Genomic DNA, 27,967 nt, shown 5'->3' on the forward strand with positions numbered 1-27,967 from the left:
CTAATTTCAATTTATTTGGTGTGAATACATGCCTAGAAATGAGGTAATCATCTGAAAATAATGCATGGGCACTCCCATTCTGTCTTCTCCCACCATGGTTTCAATGAAGCATAAAAGTTGAGTTTATTTATCTGGATTTTTGAAAGCTTTTCTCCAGGTGGGCTAAAAAATGACTGAGAAATCTAGTAATGTACTGTTGTACTTGGCGAGTTGTTGACTTGTTTGTCTTTTTATACTGGTGCTCTGAAAAGAACTGCAGCAATGAGTTGTGACAGCTCCCAGCTAACTAAGCCTTGAGCTGCCTAACATACATACATACAGTTTATAGCTTTGCCTCAGTTAGCTACAGTTAGCTCGGCATAGCTACTCCGAGCCACAACACTGTCCCGAGGAGCAGAGACACCCAAAACCTGCCAGACTGAATGCAAATCACAGGCGCGTTCAGCTGCTATGTTAGTAGCCGAAGGATGAAAATTATCAGAGACAGGGTTCAAAACATCCCAGTTTTCATCAACTAATGGAGATGTGGTGGGGAAGAAGAGCTCACCTGTTTTAGAAGGCGAGGACGAGCCTGAAACCTTCTCCTGCCAACTGTATTTCTTCCCAAAGGAGTTGTTGTTTAGTGTGTCCTGTGGAAATGCAGAAAAAGAGGAAGAGAAGAAGAAGGGAGTGGTGAGAAAGAAAAATAGATGGGGAATACAGAGAGGAAACGAGAGGGGAAGGGAGAGAGGTTTGGTCACAAAGTTCTGGATCGAGACTCTCAATGTACACAACTTTTTGTCCCTTGCTCTCCCTCCCTCACACAAACCCTTTATTCTGTTGAATGAGCGGGGATTCTTTTGTCTGTGCTTCGTGGTGTGCATTTAAAGGGAACCAGACCTTTCACACACACTCACAGTCTATTTGGGCTGTTGGGGGAGTTGAGAGACGGGCAAGAGCCTTTTCTAGAAGCCATGATAGTTCTCAAATGACTTCTTCCTTCTTTCAAATTAAAGGGTTATCATCCAAATCACATGCTGCAGAACTTTTTCACCCCCCCCAAAAAAAAACAGGTCAAGAAAAGTTTTGTACACACTTTAAAAGGCAATTGCTGTTGAGTAGAATTGATGAAAAGAGTGAAATTAGAGAGGAATCACTGAATGTTGTTGAAATTCACTGGTCTAACTCTTTTCTGCAGTGATGAAGCAGTGTAGTAAAGGGTGTGGTCAGTACGCAGTGACATCACGGCTGAGTGCAACTGAGTCAGAAGGGGAACACACTTAATAGTTGTAGCCGGAGAGGGCAGTGAAATACTTAATTTCATCCTCTTTGGTCAGAAGATAAAAGATAAGATAAGACTTTATGTATCCTGCAGTGGGGAAATTAAGTCGCCACAGCAGCTCAAGATACAGACAGGGGAATTTATAAAGTTAAAAAACAGAATAAAGAATACAAATAAGACATATACATACATAATACACATACATTATATACATGGCTGCTACTTGGCATTTATTATTAATATTGCACATAGGAAAAAAACAACAAAAAACAAAAAAAAAGACCTGAGAATATTTTGGATTTCACAAAATACAAATACAAAAGACATATACAATATCTAAGAATATCGTGAAAAAGTTGATTTATTTCAGTAATTCCATTCAAAAAGTGAAGCTTGTATAATGTCTACATTCATTCCACACAGACCGATATATTTCAAGTGTTTATTTCTTTTAATTTTGATGATTATAACTGACAACTAATAAAAAAATTCCAAATTCAGTATCTCAGAAAATTAGAATATTACTTAGGAACCAATACAAACATTTTTAGAAATGTTGGCCAACTGAAAAGTATGAAAATGAAAAGTATGAGCATGTACAGCACTCAATACGTAGTTGGGGCTCCTTTTGCCTGAATAACTGCAGCAATGCGGCGTGGCATGGAGTCGATAAGTCTGTGGCACAGCTCAGGTGTTATGAGAGCCCAGGTTGCTCTGATGGTGGCCTTCAGCTCTTCTGCTTTGTTGGGTCTGGTGTATCATATCTTCCTCTTCACAATACCCCAGAGATTTTCTATGGGGTTAAGGTCAGGCGAGTTTGCTGGCCAATTAAGAACAGGGATACCATGGTCCTTAAACCAGCTACTGGTAGCTTTGGCACTGTGTGCAGGTGCCAAGTCCTGTTGGAAAATGAAATCTACAACTCCATAAAGTTGGTCAGCAGCAGGAAGCATGAAGTGCTCTAAAACTTCCTGGTAGACGGCTGCGTTGACCTTGGACCTCACAGTGGACCAACACCAGCAGATGACATGGCCCCAAACCATCACTGACTGTGGAAACTTCACACTGGACCTCAAGCATTGTGGATTCTGTGCCTCTCCTCTCTTCCTCCAGACTCTGGGATCTTGATTTTCAAACAAAATGCAAAATTTACTTTCATCAGAGAACATAACTTTGGACCACTCAGCAGAAGTCCAGTCCTTCCAGGCGAGACGCTTCTTACGCTGTCTCTTGTTCAAGAGTGGCTTGACACAAGGAATGCGACAGCTGAAACCCATGTCCTGCATACGTCTGTGCGTTGTTCTTGAAGCACTGACTCCAGCTGCAGTCCACTCTGTGAATCTCCCCCACATTTTAGAATGGGTTTTGTTTCACAATCCTCTCCAGGGTGCGGTTATCCCCATTGCTGGTACACTTTTTTCTACCACATCTTTTCCTTCCCTTCACCTCTCTATTAATGTGCTTGGACACAGAGCTCTATAAACAGCCAGCATCTTTAGCAATGACCTATTGTGTCTTGCCCTCCTTGTGCAAGGTGTCAATGGTCGTCTTTTGGACAATTGTCCAGTCAGCAGTCTTCCCCATGATTGTGTAGCCTACAGAACTAGACTGAGAGACCATTTAAAGGCCTTTGCAGGTGTTTTGAGTTATTAGCTGATTAGAGTGTGGCACCAGGTGTCTTCAATATTGAACCTTTTCACAATATTCAAATTTTCTAAGATACTGAATTATGGCTTTTCATTAGTTGTCAGTTATATATTTCAAGTGTTTATTTATTTTAAATCATAAATCATATCATTCTTATAAATCAACTTTTTCATGATATTCTAATTATATGACATCATATGTATATATGCAGAGGACATACACAGTATAGTATAAGGGGTATAAAAACAGATATATAATGTAGAAAAATATACAGAAAAAAATATGATATGTATAAAGTATAAAATGTGCTATTTTGTGTGATGATAAGTATAATGGTCATGTACGTTATGATAAAAATAATACACATATAGATTTTTCTTTTACTAAAGAGGGATTTTATTTTAATTTGTATAGTTAATAAATAATAATAATAAACAATAACAAGACAGTGATAGAATACTTTCTTCAATACATGTTCCTATTTAAATGTTCTCCATATATACATCTTTCTAAAAAACCTCTCCTTTTTATTATTTAAAGTAGTTAAAGTTGATATTTTACACTGTTGACAATGTAAAATGGATCACTTTTTGCTCCGTGTTAGCATCAGAATACTTCACATCTGACTCAATTTGTCTTTGTAATTTTTTTGTTTTACATCTATTTATAGTCTCCATTGTTGTACCGTGATGTGTTTGCTGTCATTGTTTATGTGTGCTCTGCTGCAGATGAATCCTTCCCAGTAGGACAATAGAGAACTGCACTGAACTGAATGATTTAAAGACATTATGTTAATGTTGTGTTCAGAGCTCCTTCCAAAGACTGTCAAAACAAAAAAAAGATCACAACATTTTGTACCATCTTTTGCCATCAGATGATACAGACACAGATAAGAAATAGCATCGGCACAGATAGAGAAGGGAGATTTGAACAGACTGAAGGAGAACTGGAAACTCCCGTGACGACAACATGTCACCCAAAATAAATCATATCCTCCTCCTCTGTCCACCCACCACGCATGACTCACTTCCCATCGACGTGCACTGGGCGGAGACGGAGCTGTTGCCATGGTAATAAGTGAATCAGCAGGTGGGAGACAGCAGCTTTGATCTGAGGAGCAGAGGTTTGTTTTCTTTCACCACAGAGATCATTGAGTCTCATTCACCAACAGTTATGGGAAGGATTTTTTTTCTTTAAACCCACTTGTTAAGTTTTCACCAAGTTTTCTGACATTTATTAAAGTTTTTTCCCCCAGGTATAACAGTTGTGGCATATTATAGGATTTTAATTCTGAGAATATTTTTATTATTTAAAATATTTTAAATGTATTATTTTCATTATTTTACAAAAACAATATGATATGTTAATTGAGAACCACGTCATACAATACTTAGTGACTGATCACCTATTTATAGGCCCAAACAAGGCCAGTTTTGTTAATTTATTTTATTAAGATGATTTTGACTTTAATGGATAGCAAAAGCCCAAGATGACAGGAAATAGATGCGATTTAAGATTGAACCTTCACTTTAGAAATTTCTGGAGTCTGGTGCCCCGCCTTCTTTTGACTTTTAATGTGTGTGCACAGGACCCTGCAATGTCATGCCCTTTCATGGGGATTGACTGGGTGTTTACCTATGCTAATCATTAGTAACTGGTAATCGTCTCTAACTTTTGAGGAGAATGTAAATCACCATTTTAAGAACACAGAAAGAAACATTTCAGCGGATTTAAGAACACCTTCATAAATCTTTCGTAGACTTTTCTTTGGACCTTTCTGAAGAACAAAAAAGAAACAAGAAGAAAAAGGCAAGGAAATATTGGTGAATGAGCTCGATTCCTCATGGAAGTCACTCAGATACACTGCGAGTGTGTCTATTAATGACCACATGGAAATGACAACACATGACTTTGTCCACAAGATATGCAAATAATGGCTGTGTGCAACAGCTTTAAAGCGCTAATTTGGCTCAATGGTATGTATGCGGAAACGGACGGAGCCTACTGTACAGCCTCCTGGACTATTTCGTCTGTAATTGTGCATGTTTTCTGAATGATTAAAAGACACAGACTAAACGGAGCAGTACTGGTGGAAATCGCGAGGGTAGTGTAGCAAATAATTCAAGTGAGGCATGACCATAGGACAAAAAAAATCTCATTTGCGGTTGTCGGAAACTCTCGACTCTGAGCTGCCCTGCCCCCTAGTGGATGCAATGCTTAACATCAATTCCAATGTAAAGGATTTATGGAAGTATGAGACAGTGAAGTCTACATTATAATACAGTACGTAGGTACAGTATATTGTCCAAATGACGAACTCACACACAGATACAGTACTTCAACATAAGGAGACTGCCATGGCCAGGTTAGAGATTAGAGTGGGACTTGGATTAAGACGGAGGAATCCCTCCTGAGATCGATGTCTGCTCGGTTTTTCTGTCTAAATCATTTTACTCCAGCAGCTTCATAGGAGACAATCTGCGAGATAAAACCTGTCCCTGTTTCTGCTCAGACATCATCATACTGTACACACGTCTTCTTAATTTTTCAATCAAACTGTGGTTCCACTGTTTGGTAATTTTGTTTTTTAAAACTGTGGCTGATCTTCCCTTTTGCTGCATGGATACAGATCACTTTAGGGATGGGTTTATATCTATGTATTTTTTTGGGAAAAACAAAACAAAACTAGTCTTCCCCATTAACCTAGAAAAAAAAGTGTTTTAGTGTCAACTGATAGTTGACGCTTCATTGGATTTTTTTACACCTGGCACAAAATGCTGGCACTGGAAAGATGACCAAAATATTGCTTTTTCAAAAGCCTTACTGCTCCAGTGTGTAGAGCTGCTTCTGCTCAACCAGAGAACTCTGTCAGTTGCTGCCAAATGATGCAAAGCTTATTGTATATTTTGCATTTTTGCCGAAGCACTGACCTGGAAACAGTCACCCAGTGTGCATTCTCTCTCTGTCTCTTCTTACAGTACTCTGAGAAAAACTGCCTGGAGATTATCAGCATTCATCTATCACATCAAGGTGTGCTGGATAAATAAAATACTTTATCTTTGTTATGACATATTTTGGTGATGCACTGTACAATTCAGGCTCTGTGTAAGGGTGAGTAATTTGGTTATTTTATATTGTCATAAGATCTTCCAATCTGCATGCTGGCTTGTTTTGGCAAAGCAGGGAAAACCGCTGTGGGAGTTTGAGGAAAGAAAGAAAAGTTAAAAATTAAATTTGCTTTTGCTTATGTGAAAAATCAGTGCAAGATGAGTAAACAAAAAGCACCCACAGGAGCAAAATATAGACCAGAATGCAATAAAGATGTATTGTGCAGATCTGTGTCTAGTACAAAAGCCTTGTCAATAGGTTTTTTTTTGGAACGTTTTCATTGGATCTTTCCAGGACTTGAAAAATATCCTATGCATTAAGTATGTTATCCACATTTATGTCCCCATCTTTGGGATTGTCAAAAGCCATTCTGGTCCTCCAACATGCCTGATTAACACAGAAAAGTGAGGCAAATGCGTGCCAAAAACTGCAAACTGCACAAATGGCTCAAAAGAGTTCTCAAAAGAACATCAATCCCCATTGACCTCCATGTTAAAATATCGAACTTTACAGCAGAAATAAACATGTTTACAAACTGTTTTCTCCCTCCCTGACTGTGAAAAGTTGAGCATTTGGCTGAAGGATGACTAAAGAATATATGTATAGGCCAGAAAAAACATGTTTTTCACAATAGGGGGCCTTTAAAGGCTTAAAGTCAGGCATAATTAAGGGCATAGCTGTGTTGACCAACAGGCAGCTGCCTCACAGGTGGCTCTCCACTGCATTCATCCCACCTCAGCTCATCCCTATAAACCCCTTTGCCCCTTTTTTTGGATTAGCGGGTAGTAAGGAGGAGTCAGGCCCTGCCAAGAGGGTAAACTCCCACTAACCTGGGAAACCTATGGGTTACGTCATGGACACTACATCCATATTTTACGGATTTATCCATCAAAATGATACAAATAACACAAAACACAGTGTCTCTAATTAAGGCTTTCCTCATCTTAAACAAAATCAACATGTGAAACGTAGTTGACCCAATTCTTTATTGCCAGTACAGCCAGTTGCATTTCCTGAATAAAATGCATAAGCCCATAAAGGTTTCATAGCAGTTTCTAGAGCAATAGGCTTTCCTGAAATCCAGCAGGTTCAGTTAGTTTGAGCTTTTCGAGCCTGTAAGTGACAAATTAGAGCTAATGATTTATAGATGAAGGTAATAACAAATAGCAAACAAATACTCAAACATCATCTGTAAATATGGCTAAGCTTCAGCAGGAATGGCTCAGTCTGCAGAGACCGAATCATGGCTGATTCACGTCCCACTCAGACCGGTACAGAAGGTGGATTTGTAGCTAGAGAGTTGCTTTCTTGGCAGTGGAAAGATGTCCTTGTCTATAGGCCCTGTGTTTTTATTTCACACCTCTGTGTTAAAAATGCCTCTCATCCTTCTTATACGATCCAGAAATGAGAATTTACTCCCAATATCTGCTGCTGATGGATGTTATGTGAATGAGATATTGTCTAATGCTTGGTGCTTTCATAATGCAGTTCATGCAAAGGCCACATTTACGAAACCTTCACCCACATTTAACATTGAAACACTTCCATTCAAGCTTTGTTGTCGAGCTGTGGTATGAAGAGAGTGAACAATGTCCCAGGAGACAGGACGACTTCCCAAGAAGAAACACATTTCAGAGCAATTATTTCCTTTGTGCTTTCCAGTTCTGACAGCTCCAACACACTCACACACATACACACACGAACAAAGGCACAGCAGCACGAACAGTAGGCTTGTTTCCACCTCATGCAAACTGAGTAAAGAACAAAGCACAGACAAATATAGAGCCTCTTGGTTGATCATGTTGACAGTGTGCACTGCGGGGGAGTGTGTGCATGTTTGAGCCATAGGCAAACTCACTATACATTATTGTACACATTGCATAACAAGACAGGCCTTTATATATCTCTACAGAGCCTGACAGGTACATGTGATGTGAAAAGGGGCAGTCACTGATTCACTCAGAGAACTCTGATTTTTAGCCTTGTTAAGTGCTGTTGTCACAATCTGAGTAACTATTTTGGTGAATATAATATAAGAAACTATAACAGCAGAGCGGTAACGAATGTGAATTATTCTTGATGGATCAACAAAACAATCAACTTCAATGTTTATTATTGTAATTTTTTTAATCATTTTAACGCAATCCTTGATCTTTCCCTAAACCTAACCAGGTTGTTTTTATGCCTAACCCAAACCAAACCTTGACCATATCGGTATCTCTTCATGAAATGTATGTATTTTTAGCAGGAAATTTGCAACATCAAGAACAAATAATGTCAACCTGCGGTTTCAGGCGTCGCATCAAAAAACTTGCTTTAGGGTACAGTTACAAATGATACAGTATATTTTGTTGTTTAAAGGTGCTACATGGTGTTCAGAGCGAAATCCAGTCTGAGCTGGGGCTGTCTCCACATGGCTCTCATCAGAGTTTGATTGACATTCAGAGTATGGGTGGGGATTGGCAGCACACAACTCTCACCTGATGTCACAAGCAAACAGAGGTGGTTGAGCTGAAAAAAACATTGCTAACCGTGCTAAGACTGTTAATGAAGGTTAACTTACAGTCAGCAGGCCGCCCTGAGTGATAACACTGTACCACCACCGTGGGAGTGGTGGCTCTATCAGCAGCGCTAACAGTGCTAACAATCGGTGCAAGTGTTAATAGAGCTAAAAATGTTAATGGGGGTTAGCTCACGCTCGCCAGTGTGACCTTGCTTGTTTGACAACCCTGTCCCGACCCACGGTTACGACCCATAATGGCGGAAAAGGTTTGTTGGGAAACCATTTTCATTTTGAGCCCAGGCAGTCCCCTCTGCAAAGCAGCAATCAGGTCGCCAAGGGGACATGAACATGGGAAGGGCCAACACTTTCAAAGGGAACGACTCACATGCACTAACATGCGTGCACAGCCAGACACGCTACCATAACATAGCACACTGAAACACACTCAGAGGGAGCCTGACTTTCATTCTCGGATAAGGACGCCATTACTCCAAATATATTGCAAATATCTGTTCACTGCTATATTAATGTATTTTTAATGTTGTGTACCCCTCCTTTAATTTGGAGGAATTGGAATTGTCTGTGTTTATTGTACACACAAAAACACCAGTATGTGTCCACTGAGTGAAGGAAAACATGGGCCAGAGCTCTGCTGTATGAACAGATGGTGGACGGACACACATGATTAACACTTACACATTCCTACACTGTCACACATACACAGCCTCACCCAGACATACATACTCATGTTTGTAGGTCTTTACTTGTGATGCCACTTATTTATAACATACATTCTGTAACTTTAAGATAAACCCAATTTTAACCAAGCCAATATGTGTTCCTTTTTTCTTTAGGTTTAAAGCTGAAATTGTCCCTCACAAAGATTGATGCACAAGAACACACACACACACACATACACACAGTCACGAGCTTCAGCAGCATTCAAACACAACAGAGACGGGCACCAAGGGGAAAAAAATCTGTGTGTCTTGACAATTGAGGCTATTGTTCAGTCCAGTAAACACATCCCGTCAGAGAAACAATTGTAGTGAATCCAGTGGTGATGTCACACAGGTTGTTCATTCATTTAAATGTCATCTTTGGGTGTGAGGAGCAACCCAGACAGACAGACAGAAAAAAATGTTCTTCACTGAAACTTCACCCCTCCTGCTTTCTGATCAATATTCAATCATCTGACAACACTGACCAACAGTGTGTGTGTCTGTGTGTGTGTGTGTAAGGTTAATTTAGGCTCTACCTGTGTGCGCGGCACAATCGGGAAGAGGTTAAGGGTCGTGGGTCTCTTGGGCCGGTAGGTATCCATAGTAACAGGTGCTGTAGGGTCCTTGGTGACTGGTGGGGGTGCAATGGCAGACGCCTTGGAGGACTCTTTGTCACCGCGGTAACCGTCAGCACCGTCGATGAGTTCCAAATGCAGCATCTCTGCCTGGAGCTGGCCGACAGCACCCAGCTCAGCCCTCCCCGACATGCTATTGGTTCCTCGCCTCACATGGCCCTGCAGGGATTGGAGGAAACACAGCGTCAGTCGAGGCAGAGGAGCAGAGAGAGCGGAGCAGACGGAGTGAGAGAGTGTGTGTGGATGGGATGAGGAGACTGAGCCAGCCAATTAGAGGCCGCTCTGTCTCCTGCATGTAACACTCTCACTGCCAACACTGAGCTGCTCAGAGCAGAGAGCAGGGAAGCATCGCCACATGACAGCTTTCACCTACAGCAGTGAAGTGAGAATGAAACCTTATTTAGCTCTGCTGATCAGTATTCAGTGTCAAATTTTAGTCTCAGCTCTTTGAGGACTGTTGAATTTGTTGAGTTCTCACCTAGCCAGACAATCTCCTTGTGTTCATGTTAGCCATTTGTTTTTATCATTTTGCCCTCACCAATAAGTAGTGTATCTGTCCCATTGACGTAATTTTCATTTGACATGGATTTGTTGTGTTTGTCCATTTGTAAATAACAGTAGTGTAGTCTACAGAGCTGTGATCCTATTCTTGCTTGTTGCCATATTTTTCTGGTTATTTATAGCCATATGGCTGTAGCAGTCCTGGTCTTTAAGTCCAAACTGAAACATCTCAACTGTTGATGGATTATCACGAAACTTCATACAAATATTTGTGGTGATTCTTTGACTTTTCGTCCAACAACACCAAGAGATGTCTGTGGTTTAGCGGAAAATATTTTGACAATCTCTGGCTGGATTATCATCACATTTGGCACATCGATTCACAGTCTCTTGATTATCATTTCAAGTGACTTTGGTGATCCTTTGACTTTCCCCTTGCCACCAGCAGGACAACGTTTTCACATAAGACAGTAAAATATCCTAACTGCCATGAGATGGATTGGCACAAAACATTGAACAAGGGTTCTTGGTTCTAAGACAATGAAACCCACTGACTCTGGATCCTGGCCTTTCCGCTAGTAGTGATAGTTGACTTTTTTGTTTTTTATTGAAATATCTCAACAAATATTAGATGGATTGCAGAGATGTTAGACACACAAACACACATGGTCCCCAAAGGATGAAATATAATACATTTGTTCCCCTGACCTTCATCCAGCACCCACATCAACATTTAAATTTTTCCCATACTTTAATAACCAAAAACCTTAAAAAGTAATGAAATTCCCATCAGCCTTAGCTGTACTTTGTGTTTACAACCAATGTGCATGTTTTAGCAAGCTAACAAGTTGAAGTAAGTTGGTGAACATGCCTGCTAAACTGCTAGCATGGCTTAAGACTCTGTTTTATTATGTTATTTTCTTCAATCTGCTCATTCACTTTCCTGCCCACAAAGCTATGTTTGGCTCGGCTATTTTCACATATTCCACAAAGTAACTTGTTGGCCAAAAACTTTAATAAATCAGAGCATTTTTTTAACTTTGTACTGAGATTCACTTTGGCTGCAAGCAAACACAAGCGTCAGCTGGGAGACAGTGTCAGGGGGCACTAGGGCAGCACAGTCTGCTTCACTTACCATCACAGCCACACACACACACACACACACACACACACACACACACACACACACACATACACCACACACACACAGCACATGCTGACTCCTCCTGTTGGTGGATGTGATATAGATGCTTTGACATGCTCACCAAAGTCACTGTTAAGCTTATTAGAGTCCTTAGCTCCCTCTTTGCTCCACAACACAAACATGCAGATACAACACAAGCAGAATGGAAAAAATGTAATAAAATCAGAACAGAATTATGCAGCAGGTTAAAGTCACTTAACACTTGATTTAAAGAGCTTCTAAATCGTAAAAATATTCATCAGTCTGATTGCATTTTAACCTGACACCTGATAACTGCTGGAGGGTCTTTCCCCATTATATGACAACATTTTAGAATTTTACAAATTTGCACAAATATGACAAAGTGCAATCCAAATATATCAACAACTGAAAAAATGCACCAAATTGATTACATTGTGGTAGCATCAATATGTTGTAATAGTAAGTATTCAGAACAACATAGTAAACTCACATTTATGATTTTTTGACAAATGTTTAATATGTTATAGGACTAAATCATATCGTCTTTCTTATAATTCATTCAAGCCAACCAATCATCCTCAAAGTTTACAAGTCATTTCAACAGACTGTAGTCAAATAAAGCATGTTGGCAAAATGTATATGAGAATTGTTCGCCGCAATTTCTTGACACTAATTTGTCACTAAGGAACAATGAAATATGAATTTATTGCTTAGATTTACATACCAGTTAACTTGTAATTGGTATGTGATGGTCAGAAATCAAAGCACTATGGAAAATTAACCTTAAACTTTCTTCTTAAAGAGCAGAAGCAGAGCTGATCCCACCGCAGAAGGACAACAATGTAACAGTTGTAGTAATACTCAGCCGCCATGATAACAACATTCACCACAGCTGTGACTATTTCACAGGAAAAATCAACAAGATCAGTGATAGCAGAGCTGTGAGGTAAACTAAACTCTCTCTTTTTTTTACAAGCGTTTCTCTAAGCAGCATTCATTTCCAGGAACAAAGCCAATGTTTCATGCACAGTATTTAATCCTCGGTTACATAGACAGCTTGTGTGTTTATGTAAACCCTTATGCTGGCGAATAACTGTATAGTGTAGATTATTCTTGGTTTTCCTTTGTAAACGTAGCACAGTGGGTTTTTACGTGTGTGCGCGCAGCTGCAGACAGTAAGCTTGCTCACAGTTGATGAATAGAGGTTAATCCAATTCTACTGGCTAAGTGTTGCCTTCAAGTACATTTGTATGCAGCGAAACACCGATCGCAGATATCCAGAGGTCTCCGTCGCTCAAGAAAGAAAGAGGCTTTTGAAATGGGAAGTGTTTGTGCAGCTGCGTTCCTATTCAGAGATCACCTACTTGAAAGTCCACATTTTTAGACTTAATACCGAAACAAAAACCTGAGCCTTTCAAATGCTCCAAATGTAGCTTGGAAATGCCGCTTTCTTCTAGGGATGCATTCAGACGGTCTTTGTGAAATTGTACCTAAATAGAAAATCTAACTGGATATGTTGTATTTACTCATTGTTTTAAGCTGAGGTGGTCATTCATCACAGGTAAACATATGATGTTCACCAGTGAAAACACCTTTGTAGGGTGCAGATAAAGGAAGCTAGGTTTATCAAAATTGTCTAATAACAATCCTCTATTTGGTGAAGGACTTTATAACAACATCAATAACTATTGAATATGTTGTATTTTCCTCCAACATCCATCCATCCTCCACCATCATTTTTCATGTGCCTCCTTTGACATTTCTATCTATACTGTGTCCATCCATCTATTCCTCTCATGCTTTCCATCCATCGGTCCACCCATCTCCCATCTATCCGCCCTCCGTTCATTTAATCATCCATCCATCCATCCGCAAAATCTATCCATCCATCCGCAAAATCTATCCATCCACCTGTCCATCTCTCTCTTCATCATCCATCTTTCCACCTGTCTATCATCCATCCAGTCATCCACCAATGATTATTTAATCCATCCATCCATCCGTCCACCTGTCCATCAGCCCATCAGTCCATTCCATCCATCCATCTATCTTTCTGCCATCTTCTTGTCATCCAACCGTCATGCATCACTCCATCCAACTATTCACCTACACTTCTCTCTGTCAATCCATTCATCTGTCAACCACTCCATCCATCCATCCATCCATCCATCCATCTCTGTCCACCCATCTCACCAGTCAATTTATAATCCACCATTCATTTTACCCATCCTTATAATCAATCTGTCCAGCTATGCATCTGTCTGTGCATCCATCCACCTGCCCATCCATCCATCCATCCATCCATCTATCCATCCACCCACCTTATGTTTTCCCACCCACCCATTCTGCCAGTCCTGTCCATCCATCCGTCCACCTATCTATTCATCCATCCAGCAATCTTGCGTACCCAGTCAATCCATCCTATAAAACCCCATAAATTACACCCCTATCTTATGAGCTGTCAGAAGATACTCAAGTCATCTCTCCTCCTGTATTTTCAGCTTAGTCACATCACCCCACTGTCTAAAAATGTGTCGATCAGTCTGTCTCCCTCTGTCTCACAACACAGCCACTCTACTGCCATCTTTTTCTTCTCTTTTCTCTCCCCTCTCGCGGCCCTGTTCACCTTTTCACCTGCTAACAATCGATGCCTGCTAATGCAGTGGCCTTCTACTCGTCCTCTCATGTTTTACGACTTCATAATATCACTGTCCCCTTTAAGAGAGCCCTGGACCCTGTTGCTAGGAGACAAGGGGCTCAGTGACGATGAGGAGGCTGAGGAGATGCTGAAGCTACTGTGATGCTCGGCTCTCGTCCAATCAGAGCGGCACGAGCAGGGCAATCACACACCAACAGGTCAATGTAAAACTCAAAAAAGGATGAAAATGCTTAATGACCCAAAACCTGCTGCAGAGCACTTTGCAAAGTAAGAACTAATACAATCAATACAGTTTACAGTTTGCTCAGAAATGTGTGTATTACTAAAATCTAGAGATCTTTATCATTATAAAAAATGTGGGACTGTGCTTTTCCTTTTGGCATCATACAACAACAATTAATCTTAATTGCGGGTAAATGTTTTATTTTGTCATAATTTTAATTTGAGTCTAAATTTATTCTTATATTGCTATTTTGAAATAGTTTATGACACATAACCAGAACTATTACACAGTCGCTCATAAAGTTGGAATAAAATATTTTTTTACCTCTTTCCATAAAATGATTGTGACAATGTGATTCAATCTGACGGATAAAGTTTATATGTTCTCAAAACTTTATTAATCAATCTCTTCCAAACATATCACAATGAAAATAAAAACCACAATGAACAGAGGGTTGTGTCCGAAAACAAAATTATTCCAACTTCATGGGCAACCGGAGGGGTTTTCAACTTGTTCCCCTGGTTCGAAACGGGCAAAAATACATTTAATAAGTTAAATACAGCTTCAAATGAACCCATGTAAACAAGGTAAACAACAAAGACAAACTCAATTTAAAAACTGAATAAAAACAGATAATACTGTTACTTACAACTAATCCAACTGATCACTCGCAGTAAACATGCTGCTGGTGTCCTCATGAATGTATGTATATCAGCTGAAAATCAGTTAACATATGATAGTTGATGACGCTCTAGAAGACATAAAGGGGTTTTCTTGTTTCTGTTTGTGTGGATGAGGCAGCTTCCTCTCTGCTGCTGATAACATGACGTGAGCAGTATCCATGGGGGCAGCCTGTATGCGTATGTGTGTGTGTGTGTGTGTGCTGCCGACACTGTATTGCATGTATTTTCAGCTCTGACACATGGGGTAGGTGAGAGGAACACTGTTGCCATGGAAATAGGCCTCCTTCTCTTGTAAGTGTTTTGCTGGCCCCTCTCTCTCTAACTCGCTCACTCACTCTCTCTGTATACCTCCCTCCCTCTTCCTATCTGGGTTAATGAGATCTGCTTTTACTGATGTGTATTGATGTCGTTAAGCACCGTTAATAAAGTGTTTAATGGCAATAAATAACATTAGGTTAACGTTACAATATGCATTAGTCCTTATTACATTTAATGAAGCTCATCTGTATTGGCTAAATTATATTCAATGTTGCACATGTTGATAAAATGCATCTATATTTAATATACCTTTGTATTCTGAGCAGTATATTAAAAAGTGTGTTAATTCTTGTTTAGATTGTGCAAAATTGTCATGTTTTTTTAAGGGCTGCAACTAACAAATATTTTCATCATCGATTAATCTGCATATCATTTTCTCAATTAATCAATTAACCGACGGACTGGTCTATGAAATGTTAGGAAATAAGGAAAACGTCAGAAAATCTCAGTTTGTTTAGATAATGTCTTTAAATATCTTATTTTGTCAGTCCAACCCCCAAAGATATTCACTTTAATATGATGTAAAATAGAGAAAAGAGAAAATAATATCCAGTTTTCAGAGGCCGAAAACTGCATTTTTGCATGAAAAAATACTAACAAATAATAGATTATAACAATAGTTGGAGATTGAATTTCTTGGGGCCGAGTAATTGATTACTTGACTAATCAAAGAAACTCTCTTTTTCTTTGACAACTAGAAAAATAGGCAGGAAATAGTCACAAAACAGCTGAAAACATCAGGGGAATAAAGCACGAATTGTAGCAGAAGAATTGTTTCGATGTGTTTGATTTCTCAGACTGCACAGTCAACAAAAAGTTAAACTGAATTTTATAATTACCGTTAATGAGAAGGCAATAACATTCTTTGTCTTGTTAAAGTGGATCTAACATTTAATCCCCCAGTGTTATAATAAAGGGCAGTCTAGACAGAACAACAAGTACAGGGTGTCTGCATGTGTGGACACAATATTGTGGTTATGCTGTTTCTAAAATCACTTAATGTTATTGCCCATTCTATCTGACCCCACCCCGACATGTGACCTTTTCAACCATTCACACATGACAAATGGCTGCTAATCAAATCCATTCACTGCTGCACACTTACATGGGAGCACTCTCCTCTCCCTCTCTAACACACACAAAGTGCTTGTGATAATGCATGTTGTCATTTCATGTCCCTGAGGAACCCCAAATCTCTTTATGCTCCATTCTGAACTTGAGCTGCTCCACATTAACCCTCCATAACTGCGGCCATGTGCACACTAAATCAGATGCATTTGCAAATCCAGCTTTATTCTCTCAGTTTTGGAGCTTCTGTCCACATTCACGTTTGTGTTTCCAGCACATCTGAGCAGCTGCAAAGATTATGTAAAGCAGACTGATCAAAAAGCAACAGCTTTGTTGGAGAGGGAAGCTTTAAGGCGATATCACAGAATCAATGTGCTTTTCTTCCTCTTTTTCTTCTTCTTCTTCGCAAGGTATTGTTGTTACACTCTGGTTTTCAAAGAGATGGAAGTGGAAATGGGGAATACCAGAAAGGCTACAACACCTGTCAGCAGCACATTATGCTGATTGGTTTGGCTGCCGATTGTTTTTAGGCATTTTTTTCTGCCCAATTCTGTAACAGAAATGTAAAAATCTCTAATTAAACCCATAATCAGACAATACTTCTTGCTCCTTTGAGGGCTATTTGTGAAGTCTACAACATTAACTTTCTTTCATCTCAATAGACATCACAAAAAAATTCCAATTTCTAGTCACAATACTGATACTACTGACAACCCAAGCGTGCTTTTTTTGTGAATGAATCCTGTTCACCAGCTGTTGCATCACTGAGGTTTGTGTATGACCAGCCAGTGAAGTTTAGTACTGCTAACACATTAGCTCTCTTGCTGTAGGAAAGTACTCTCATAGCAGGGACATTTGAGGCTATCAAACAAAATGCCTCCTCCATTAGAAATGCAGGTTAAGCTACTTTAGTCCTATGAGGCTCCTGCAGTTAAATTCTTGCAGTGAAAAGAGGTCTTAGACAACATTGTCTCATTCTGCAGAATCCTGACTTGGCACTTCTTGGGTCTTAAGGTAATGTTTTGGGGCTTGGACTTTTTTTTGCTGAGGGGCAGGAGCTTAAAAACCTGTGCTGCACTCTTGTAGAAACAGGTGTGTTAGAAGAACCACCATAGGGCCCTTTTGGATCTAAATGCCATCCAGCATGCAAGATTTTCTCTTCATAATGTTGGCCAGGAACTCAACCTAGAACCAGTTTCCTAGGGATGAAATGGGAGCAAACTTCTTGAGCTCTTAAATTTTTTCTTGGACATTTTTTTGCAGACACAAATTGGAAAATTAAGAGTCAGATGTGACCAAATGAAGGCTGAATGGATGCATAGGAGAAGATAGAAGAAAAAAAAATTAAAAATTAAATGCTCTTTATCTTGTTGTCTGCAACAATGTCTAAATGCTATTAGATTTGTACCAAGTTTGACCTGTAACAGCATTTCTAAAATGTCTGCATCGGTCTGTAGACGCCCTTTGACCCTTCCCTACAAACCTCTACACACACCACACACACACCACACACACCCACACAGAGATTCCCCCTGCTGAGGCAGACACCACGCCTGTCTGGGGTGAGTGAAGCTCCTTCCATGTGACTGTCCATTATTGATGAGACAAGATGTATCCTGGAACTCCCCTGAGGTGATGAGCTCACTGATGAGGTCACCCCTCTGTGTGTGTATGTGTGTGTGTGTATACAGTAAGGCCTCTGCAGAAAGTGCTCACTAACCCCTGATGTCCTGCAGTGGCACCGCCTCCTCATACATTTATAAACAGGCCAGGCCTCCATCAAACACTGTGCACAAAGAAAGGTGTGTCTCTGAGGTTTGTGATGACAGTCTGTCTGACCCAGTGGATTTATTTCCTCTAAACTAAAACTATGTTTTCTTGCACATCTTTAAAAATTAAGAACATAAAAAGAAATATAAACTAACAGAAACACTGACCACCTGATGCATCCAAGTCCAATATCAGCCAGTCTACTTTTAGCTCTGGTTTGGTCGGCACCTCTTGAGTGGGTTTATCACAGCTTGTTTGCCAATACAATACTTATGTGGCAGGGTCATGAGAGCAGTAAGACTGGACTATGTATGAGCAGCTAGAAGTATGTCTGGGCAATTATTCAACATGATAATTAAAAATATTTCAAATCTTTCCAACAGCTACAACCAAGAATGGGAAAACCTCAGAGTAATTAATCAATTACTTAATCAATTAACTTTTTTTTCCTGATTACTCTGTACTTGTGTGCATGCATGTAAACAGTCATTTTTTTCTCTATAATTTCACTTGAAATGGTTTTGTAAATTTTTGCACTAAAGTTCTAAATTAAATGAGGAAATACTTTTCTTTTGTCAAGTAGTTAACTAGGAAAATACAGAATAGGCTTTACCATTGGTGGTTATTTTATTAAGGCTATTCATTTATTGAATTACTAGAAAAAATAATGCTATATTGTATGATAAGAACCAAAAAGAAGCTAACAAAGTGGGCGTAGAGCTGCAAGTGATTATTTCATGCGACGAAAAATTTGTTGGTTAAAGGATAATATCTAAAATTTTCCTCTGCTCAGCTAATTAAAAAACTGAATGAAAGTAGCAATTAAAAAAATAAGCACTGTGATGTAATTTGTTGTGGCTTTTGACTTTTAGATTTACCACAAGCTCCTCCATCTGGTGTGGATTAAATGAACCAAACAGTCATTGAGAGTATTCTGGGATTTTTTTTCAGAGTTATGTTCAACAGATTATAGTATGCTTGCAGATTAAGTGCAACACCACAGGTTTTTTTTTTTTTTGCTCACTCAGAGACGATGCATCTTGTTACCAACTAGCACAAATGTTGATCTGAAAAAGATCCTTTGTGTTGTTTTCACCATCAGGTAAGCCTATGTGAAAACTATTTTTCCTCCAGTAAATTTCAATTATTCCTTATTGGAACTGTGATCTTTTTGTACTTGTCGTATTTGTGTTTTGTCCACCAATGTTCCTACAGCTTAACAATCGCCTCCAGTAAAATACCCACTGCTGTCTTCAACCTTGTGTGTGCGCAGCTTGTTGCAGAGCTGCACACCCGCAGGCACCATCAGGGTGGAACTAAGAGACTGTCTGCGTGTGGTGGATAACAAAACTAACAGGGATACAACATTCCACGCTGAACAAACAGACACAATGTCATGTGAGTGACACATGAAGTAGAAAACACATTATTCAGACCAGCCAGCAGAGCCTGCTCTTTCCCTACAAAACAGTGATACAAAAAAAAAAAAAAAAAAAAAAAAAACCTGAGCTGAAATGTTCCCATCACGCTTTCTGCACGCACAGAAGCCAAACAGCTTGTATCATGTCCTGAGAGTGACGACACTCAGTGACACGTGTGGTTTGTTGTTGTTGCCGCTGTCAGACTGTTTGCCAGTCAAGGAGCCATTTTGGATTTTAATCCCTGTCAGGCCCCTGCAGGGGGATGAGTCATCAATCCAAACACACACACACATACATACATACACATACACACCAGTAATCTGGGTTATAATTAGCTCTCTGTATAAAAAGACAAGAAAAAGAAGAGAGAGAGAGAAAAAAGAAAAGAGACAAATGGCTTTTTCGACCTAAAAATATTCCCACTGCGATTTCCTTGGGTCACCACCTCCCTAAGACAATCAAATAAGTGTCAGAAGAAGAAAAAAATCTCTCATCTGTTCGTATAAATGACACTGAAAAGAGCCCCTCGACCCTCCTGTTGCCTTGGTTACTGCAGCAGAGCCGGATTGAGGAGGAGGAGGTGATGAGGGTTTCACTGGGAACAGAGGCGGAGAGATCTGACAGAATAATAAATCTACCTCTGCTTATTTTCTCCCTCCGTACCACTCCACGTCTCCCTGGCTCTCAGTAGCACTTCACACCCGCTCCAGTTTTCATTAATGACCCGCTCATTATTATGCCAATAACACAGGGTGCTGATAAGATGCCCATGGCGCCCCAAACTTTCTTCAGCAAAAGGAGAAAAAAAAAACATCTTGAAGTTTCAGAGGACTTGAACAAACAGTAAATAGCTCAGAGTGAATTATTCAGACAACCAGGATGCATCTGGGCGATCGTATGTGATCAGACTCAAGGATTTTTTTTTTTTTTCAGAGCAGCTCTGCCACCGTCTATCAGACCTCTTTCCTCTGCTGGCAGGAAGCTGAATGCAGCAGCTGTTCAGGACAAAATGCCACATGAAATTTTATGAAATGGCATGAGAATTAAAGACTCATTATTTCTCTCAAAATCTGGGAAATTGTTTGATTAAATGGGTTTTTAAAATTAACATCTGTAAGAATTCTACAAAATACAAGAAAATACCATACAGGAACTACTCTTTAATCTGGTTAGAGAGCAGTGGTGCTCAATTTGATTGAGTGTAGATTTAGGGAGCCAGGCTCAGGACATATGATGAAGCAACCCTGCATGAACTCAGTGAACCGCTTACTAAATGTAGCGGTTTCATGAGCTACCACTTGGCTTGCCTTTGTTACAGCTTCAATGATTTTCACAAGACTTGTGAAGACTGACTGTTGGGCAGATAAGTCTCATTGTTCATTTCTGCTCTTCAGCCACCCCCAGATAAGACAGATCAGTCCAATCTGTCCCCCTGAGGTCCGATGAAGTAAGAGTTGATCCAATTTTCCTGAAACCAACTTTTCCTCCTTAACCAAACAGTGTTTTTTCCCCCCCTGTTGTGACTTTTCATTCTTACTTCCACACTCACTTCTACACTAACAGCAATTTCAACATTACTCCCATAACACTTGCAATGTGCCACTAGCTGCCATGCAATCAGTAAGTTTATACAAGTTGTCATTTCTAACCTGACAGGTGCTTGTAAGGGAGGCCCGGTTTGATGTGTATTAAACGTAAGTTGTGCAAAGTGAGAGTACTGAAATGGGCTTCAGATGAGTAAAATGTGCATGCATTTCATGTTATGTTTAAGTTGTTAAGAAAATCGGTAAAAAAAAATAATGAAATGACTCATGTGTTTTGTGGTCAGGAATTCCTTTGACTCTGAAGAATAGCAAGATATTATAGAGTCAATCTTATCATGCCAATTATAACCATTCGAGCCCAACATATTTAAAAGCCCTTTAAGAGCCGTATTAAGATATAGTACTATATGTCCTTCTTATTCATTTGGGCCAGCAGTCAGCCTGCAGAGCCAGACACAGACACTATGTCCCCATACACGTGACATGAGTCAGTACCAGCAGCATCAGCTCTATGCAGCCGGAAGATACTTAGCAAAGAGGCTAAACCAAACAGCAGCACAACCCTGGCTGTTTGCACCTCTGACTAAAAACACTCAACCAATCAGCTGTAACTAAATGCTCCTCAGGTATCTCTCCCAGTCAGAGCAGCTCAGTGTTTTAACAAGCTGCTGATTTGAAACAGTTTTTCTTCACTTGTGGCTGAGAGAGAAGCATTGGGAAGTCTCCTTATGATAGAAATAACCCTCACAGATACACATCAGGTCATTAGTGCCATAAAACCACTTGAGAGGTGGAAGACTTTCTTGTGAGATTATAAAAGCTTATTTAATGAGATCTGGTGAGAACCACCACTTCATAGAGGCCACTTACCTTAATATCCGGGCCGTTGCAGTTTAGGCTCATCCCGCACTCGTCTGTGATCTCCGTAATCTCTGACAGGTCATCATCTTCAAACTCATCCAGGCTGATGTCATGGGTCAACCTGGATGAAGGGAAGGATTAGAGTGGGAAGAGGGAGAAGGGGAATCGGGGGAGAAAAAAAATCAATGTTAATCCTTTCGCACTCATCCGAAGCCACAGAACATCTCAAAATCTCTTGGTGACCGAATTTATTTTGACAGACAGGGCGGTGACTTCAGGCCAAATTCAGCCCAATGACACATCAGACACACAGACATGGATCACAGCCTCTGGTCACTAAATGAACTGTATTAAGTTTGTACATCCAAAATGTGTCCTCAGGTAAAGATTTGGCAATATTCTTACTACTGCACCATAGGGCTGGGCAATAATTCAATACAATATTTTATCATCTTTCATTGGCATCATATCTTGATGAAAACAAATATCGAGATATCGTGATACAAAATTACATTGTCTAATGTGATGATAACAAACACTAGGGCTGGGTGATATGACAGTGTATATCACCTAAACCAGGGATGGGCAACTTAAATGCTGGAGGGGGCCACAATTTTTCATTGTCACTACCACAGGACCACATATAGGACCGTGCACTTAACCAGATATGATGAAACTGCAATTTTAAATATGTTAACAGTGCAGTAACTTAACATATTTCATGCTCAAATGCATGTATAACAGTATACATAGGAATACAAAAGGTTTGAAGCAAAAATAACCACTTAGTGTGATGTCTTTTTTTTTTTCCAGTGCAGACCAACATTAATTACAAGAGGTCATTTTGTGCATTTTTACACTGCACTTAAGATTTCATGCTCAAATGCATGTAGTTGTACTGAGGGCCACTTCAAGTAAGGGTGCGGGCCATATGCGGCCCCCGGGCCTCCAGTTGCCCATCCCTGACCTAAACAATATAAAAATGCTTGTTGTGTATATATATTTTTTTGTTCTTTCATTCATTCATTATCCTTAACCGCTGATCCGCACTCGGGTCACGGGGGTTGGAGCTGATCCCAGCTGATTGGGCGAGAGGCGGGGTCCACCCTGGACAGGTCACTAGACTATCACAGGGCTGACATATAGAGACAATCACGCTCTCACTCACAGACAATTAAGAGTCACCAATTAAACCTAAGTGCATGTTTTTGGACTGTGGGAGGAAGCCAGAGAACCCACGCTGATCTAGGGTAGAACATGCAAACTCCACACAGAAGAGCTGCAGGCTGGAGTTGACCCGGCGACCCTGTTGCTTTGCTAACCACTACACCACCGTGCAGCTGGTTGTATATATTTTTTGTGTTGCAATGTCAAAAACCCGGGGCTGAACTGCGTTACGGCAAGATTTACATCATCTAGATTATGTTCTGATTCTTGCAGGTGGCAAAGCTGGAGAGAACCATAGGTGCTGTTTTGCTAAAACTGAGTATGGAGCAAAGAAAAATAGGCTTTACCATGTAGTTATTTCATATCCGCAATTTATTAACTGAATAACCAGAAAACCTGTGTGATATATATTGTTACTGAGATATGAAATTACCAATTATTGGGATAGAAGATATTGGCCCTACTACAGCAGCTATTGCTTAACTTGATATGAACTTGAAGTGAACGATTGGTGTAAAATATTGAGCTAATCGGCCCCACTATAGTAAAAAATCATCTTCAAGACAATTTGATTTCAATAGTTCTAATAATGGCCCCATTTAGAAGAAAATAGAAGATAAAGAATCGTATGATTTGGGGCGTGGCTACAGGTCACTGACAAGGCGAGCCGTCACCAGGAGAGAAGCAGAGCAATGCGTATCCACGGCAACGTGACAACGTGTCAATAAAGTTATATATAACGTTATATAGATAGAAAAGAGGACGTTTACCGATTTGGTCTCATAACTTTGACCCTTTCACACTGTATTTTCACTTAATGACAGTTTATTTGAACGTTTTGTTCAGTAAAAATGTCTTGTTCAGTGTTTGGCCGGACTAACAGACACTCCAAGTGATGAGTCGCTGCTCAGTTTTCCTGAGGTAAGAAAGATACATTTTGTTTTTTTGCTAGCCAAAACCAACATCCCAGTTAATGCTAACATGAATTCGCAGCTAATTCTCTCAGTCGGGTTGCCGGTGTAGAGAGGCGTGTAGTCAGTGTCGTCAGATCCCTCTCGCTCCGCCACAGTCCAATTATGGTCTGCTCCGCGTATCGGAAACAAGATGGCGATGCAAGATGGCGACGAGTATAACGATGAACTCGAGGCTTCCAGCGGGCAGTCCACAAACCAATGGGTGACGTCACGGTGACTACGTCCATTATTTATATACAGTCTATGGTTTATACAGCCTATGTATAATAAATAAAGGGTTTTTTTTAGTAAAGCGATATCAATAAATAGGTTGGCTGGTATAAGCGTCCGATATAAGCCAGAGATCAGAGATGTATCCTTGCTATATCGATATCAGTCTACATGTTTCTCATTTGCAACAATATTGAAACTTTTTCTTTCAGAATACAGAAAAAATTTACTTTTTAGCATTTCTAAATTACCAGCAGAGCATGCTCCAATTGTTGCATTATTGTACGATAAGCAACCTCTTTATTGTTTTTCTCTCTCTCGCATAATCTCTTCTTCTCCTGTTTAGTGACTGATTAGCCTACAGCAATACATTACACTGCCATCGTCTGACCAAAGTATGTTCATGCAGCTTTGTTTACTCGCTCTAAACCAGTTGATAGAAACGTCCCTGATTCATATTTTCTTAATTTCAAAATTTTGCTCCAAAATTCTATTTGGCTTTAATGGAACACAGCTACTGTAATTTTACAGCTGACTTCAAAAAACTTGAAAGCCACCTCTTTAGTGATTTAATGTTTCAAGTTTTTTTGTTTTTTTTAACTCCTTAATATCATAAAGGCACCAAATGAGATAATATACAAAAACTGTAATTGTTGATACATAGTGCACATTAAAAATCTGCTTCTGACTTCTAGTGTGTTATAATCCTTTTATGCTGGTATGGCTGTATAACTAAAGAGTTCCTATCACTACTCCACTAAAGCTTAAGCCTATAAAAGGATGACATATTTAATTCTGGGTATACTGGATAATAATCATCAAATGTCTGGTAATTCTTTTGGCCTTTTATGTATATTTCCATCTGCTGTGGCTGTAAAAGCAAGTTTAATTTCCAAGTAGAGCAAGGATGAAAAAAAATAAATAAAAGCCACTGGCAACTGACTGTTTATTTGGCTACTGGTTAAGCCTTAGTAGACAAAATAAAAGGTAAACAATGATGAGAAGATTGAATCATAGTAGTAGTGGGAATTACATGATCACAGATGGCAGCTCAGTTTGTGAGCCTACTGTAACAAAAATCACAACAGGCTTCAAAGCAGACTGAGCAAACTAACTCAGTGACAGAAACAAAATGATTGAGTTACTTTTCCAGAGATGATCAACCACATGTGATAAAGATAAAGTTATTGTTTATTGTTAACAAATATACAAACGTTATTTAATCCATGATTCTACGAGACTGAAAGCCATATAAGCGTCTGTGGAGGCCAATATGTTCACTCAAAATACAATGCATGGAATAAATAAATGGCTCTACATGACATGATTATTAAAGTTGTTCATCCTCTGAGGAGCATGACTGTGTCCAGCAGTCTTCATAGCAATCTGCCATGATTGTGAAATGCAGCATATTGTGGGTAATTTTGTCCTTAAGGGTAGCTATAGAGGAAAGCTCACAGCACACACAAAACAGAGAGGTTCCTCCTCTGGGGAGCATGAATGTTCTCAGGATATTTCAAGGCATTATTTGGTCATTTATCTGTGGATAAGTGAAAAAGTTGGCATGACAGTGGTGCTGGACTTAGGCCAGGGGGACCAGGAATATCCTCTGTAATTGAAAAAAACCTTTAAGTCAACGAAACAGAGTAGTGTGCAAGGCTCCGCTAAAGCTGAACAGTCTTCTCATTACAAAGCGTCACTCTGCAATGGTTTTCTACCAGCGTTTGGACAAAGTGGGGCCTTTTTTGGCTGACAAGCCCACATGGAGGTGCACAGTTTCTAAATTTACTGGCCTTACTATAAGCTATAAACTATAAGATCAGAAAGACAACATCTATATTTTGCAGGGAAGAAGGTGATTGATTGCTCTTGCAGCAACCCTGGACATCACTCCAGTGTCAGGCAGGAAAGTGTACCGTCCTGCTGTCTGTGGCAGGATTCAATTAGCTTCCAGTAAACAATGCTTCACTTTTCCCCATCTGTAATTATGTCCGCCTGTTATCTCTTTACCCTGCAGTCTCCTGGGCGTAACAGGCACAGACAGAGAGCAGGAAAATGTTATTAGAGGGAGGAAAGGGATGATGGCAGTGATCACAAGGGGCATAAAACAAGCTGTCAGAGAAACCTGGTGAACTTGAAGAGCTATGATCCTCCAGTTGTTGCATGATGCTAATGTCATTTCTTGCTACATCCACACTGCAGCTGTCTCCTCTTGCAAAATGAGCCACAGCTGCGTCCGTCTTTAGCCGTCACGTGTTGGAATATGGGTATGGGAGTTAAATAGCCTGGGTAGGAGCATCTGTTTACCTCTATAATGAGGCCCTGAAGGAGGCAGGAGAGAGGAGCTGAAGGATAGAAAGGGAGAGAGGGAATACATGTACGCCTGATAGAAAGAAAGGAACAGAGGGAGAGAGAGACTTTAAGAAATCACCCAGTGGAATCATCCACCTTCACTGAACAATCCTGCAGCATCAGTAACTTTTTGGGTTTGTTTATCATTTGTCATCCGGGGTTGATATTCCATGATGGCACCTAAAACGCAATGTTGTGTAGCGGCTGACTCGCAAGGTGGAAAAAAAATCAGACTGCAACTGAAATCAAATGGTTTTTGTAGAGTTTTAAGCAAGGATAATGCCACCAACATTCTAATTTTTTTCTTATCATTGCCAATGCCTGAAACAGCTGAATCCTCTTTATCATAAACCTTTATTATTGACCAATAACAACTATCAAAACACATCAACGAGCCACATGTTTGCACTGGGTGACATGTTCCTTTAATACAATAAAAAAATGTTTTTGTATCCATCGCGCTTTACTGCACTGTACATCATCATGCTTCTGTAAATAATCACTAGAGCACCAAATGTGTATAACCCACAGCTGAAAGTAATTCCAAACAAATGCATTATTCACTACTGATTGAGACGTTTGCTAAAAACTATATCACCCAGCTGTTTTAGAAAATTATATCTGGGACTGATGCATTGCTCGTTTCACCCTTTGCATGGCATTTGTCAAAGGCATAAATAAGAATGACTGAAACGTTCACAGTCATGGGGTTCTTTATTCTAATTTCCAATTTTTCAAATAGAAACTTGTAGCTTGTATTAGTACATGGGGGTCAACTGCAGAGGATCAGGACAGCTGCGAAACTCATTTTAAACACCTTAAAAAAAGAAAAGACACTTTCAGTGCACACTATGTTTAGAATATGTTCACCACTTCACCTTGCCATCAGGCAGTTCTTTTTAAGTCTACATGAGGGGAGCTGAAGCTGTTTCTGTGCTCTCCTCCAAGCCACCAGACACCCATTGGCAAAAACTGTCATTTTAGCCTGCAGAACACCAGAGTTGCTGCTCTACTGCAGACTTAATCATTAGTTTGTTTGTGTTATTGTTTGACTTTTATGTTTTAAATGCCTAGTGCCCTGTGTGTAAAATTTAACAGGACTGTCTAACAGCAAGGCAAAGTGATAAAAATATTCAAAATATAGCATACACTTAAACTGATACTGATTTTTTTTT

The 27,967-nt window shown here is 39.8% G+C and overlaps 1 protein-coding gene across 1 annotated transcript in view; it reads right to left on the reverse strand.

Annotated features, from left to right (window-relative positions):
* Positions 1-27,967, reverse strand: part of mapk8ip1b (mitogen-activated protein kinase 8 interacting protein 1b) — a 57,738-nt gene that overhangs the window by 15,181 nt on the left and 14,590 nt on the right. The window contains exons 2-4 of the mRNA XM_059351056.1: positions 22,099-22,210; positions 9,778-10,035; positions 548-629 (exon numbers count right to left, since the gene is read on the reverse strand). Coding sequence (XP_059207039.1) covers positions 548-629; positions 9,778-10,035; positions 22,099-22,210 — 452 coding nt within the window. The remainder of the gene's footprint in view (positions 1-547; positions 630-9,777; positions 10,036-22,098; positions 22,211-27,967) is intronic.

This window comes from Centropristis striata, chromosome 2, assembly GCF_030273125.1.
Source record: "Centropristis striata isolate RG_2023a ecotype Rhode Island chromosome 2, C.striata_1.0, whole genome shotgun sequence".
NCBI classification, from domain to species: Eukaryota; Metazoa; Chordata; class Actinopteri; order Perciformes; family Serranidae; genus Centropristis; species Centropristis striata.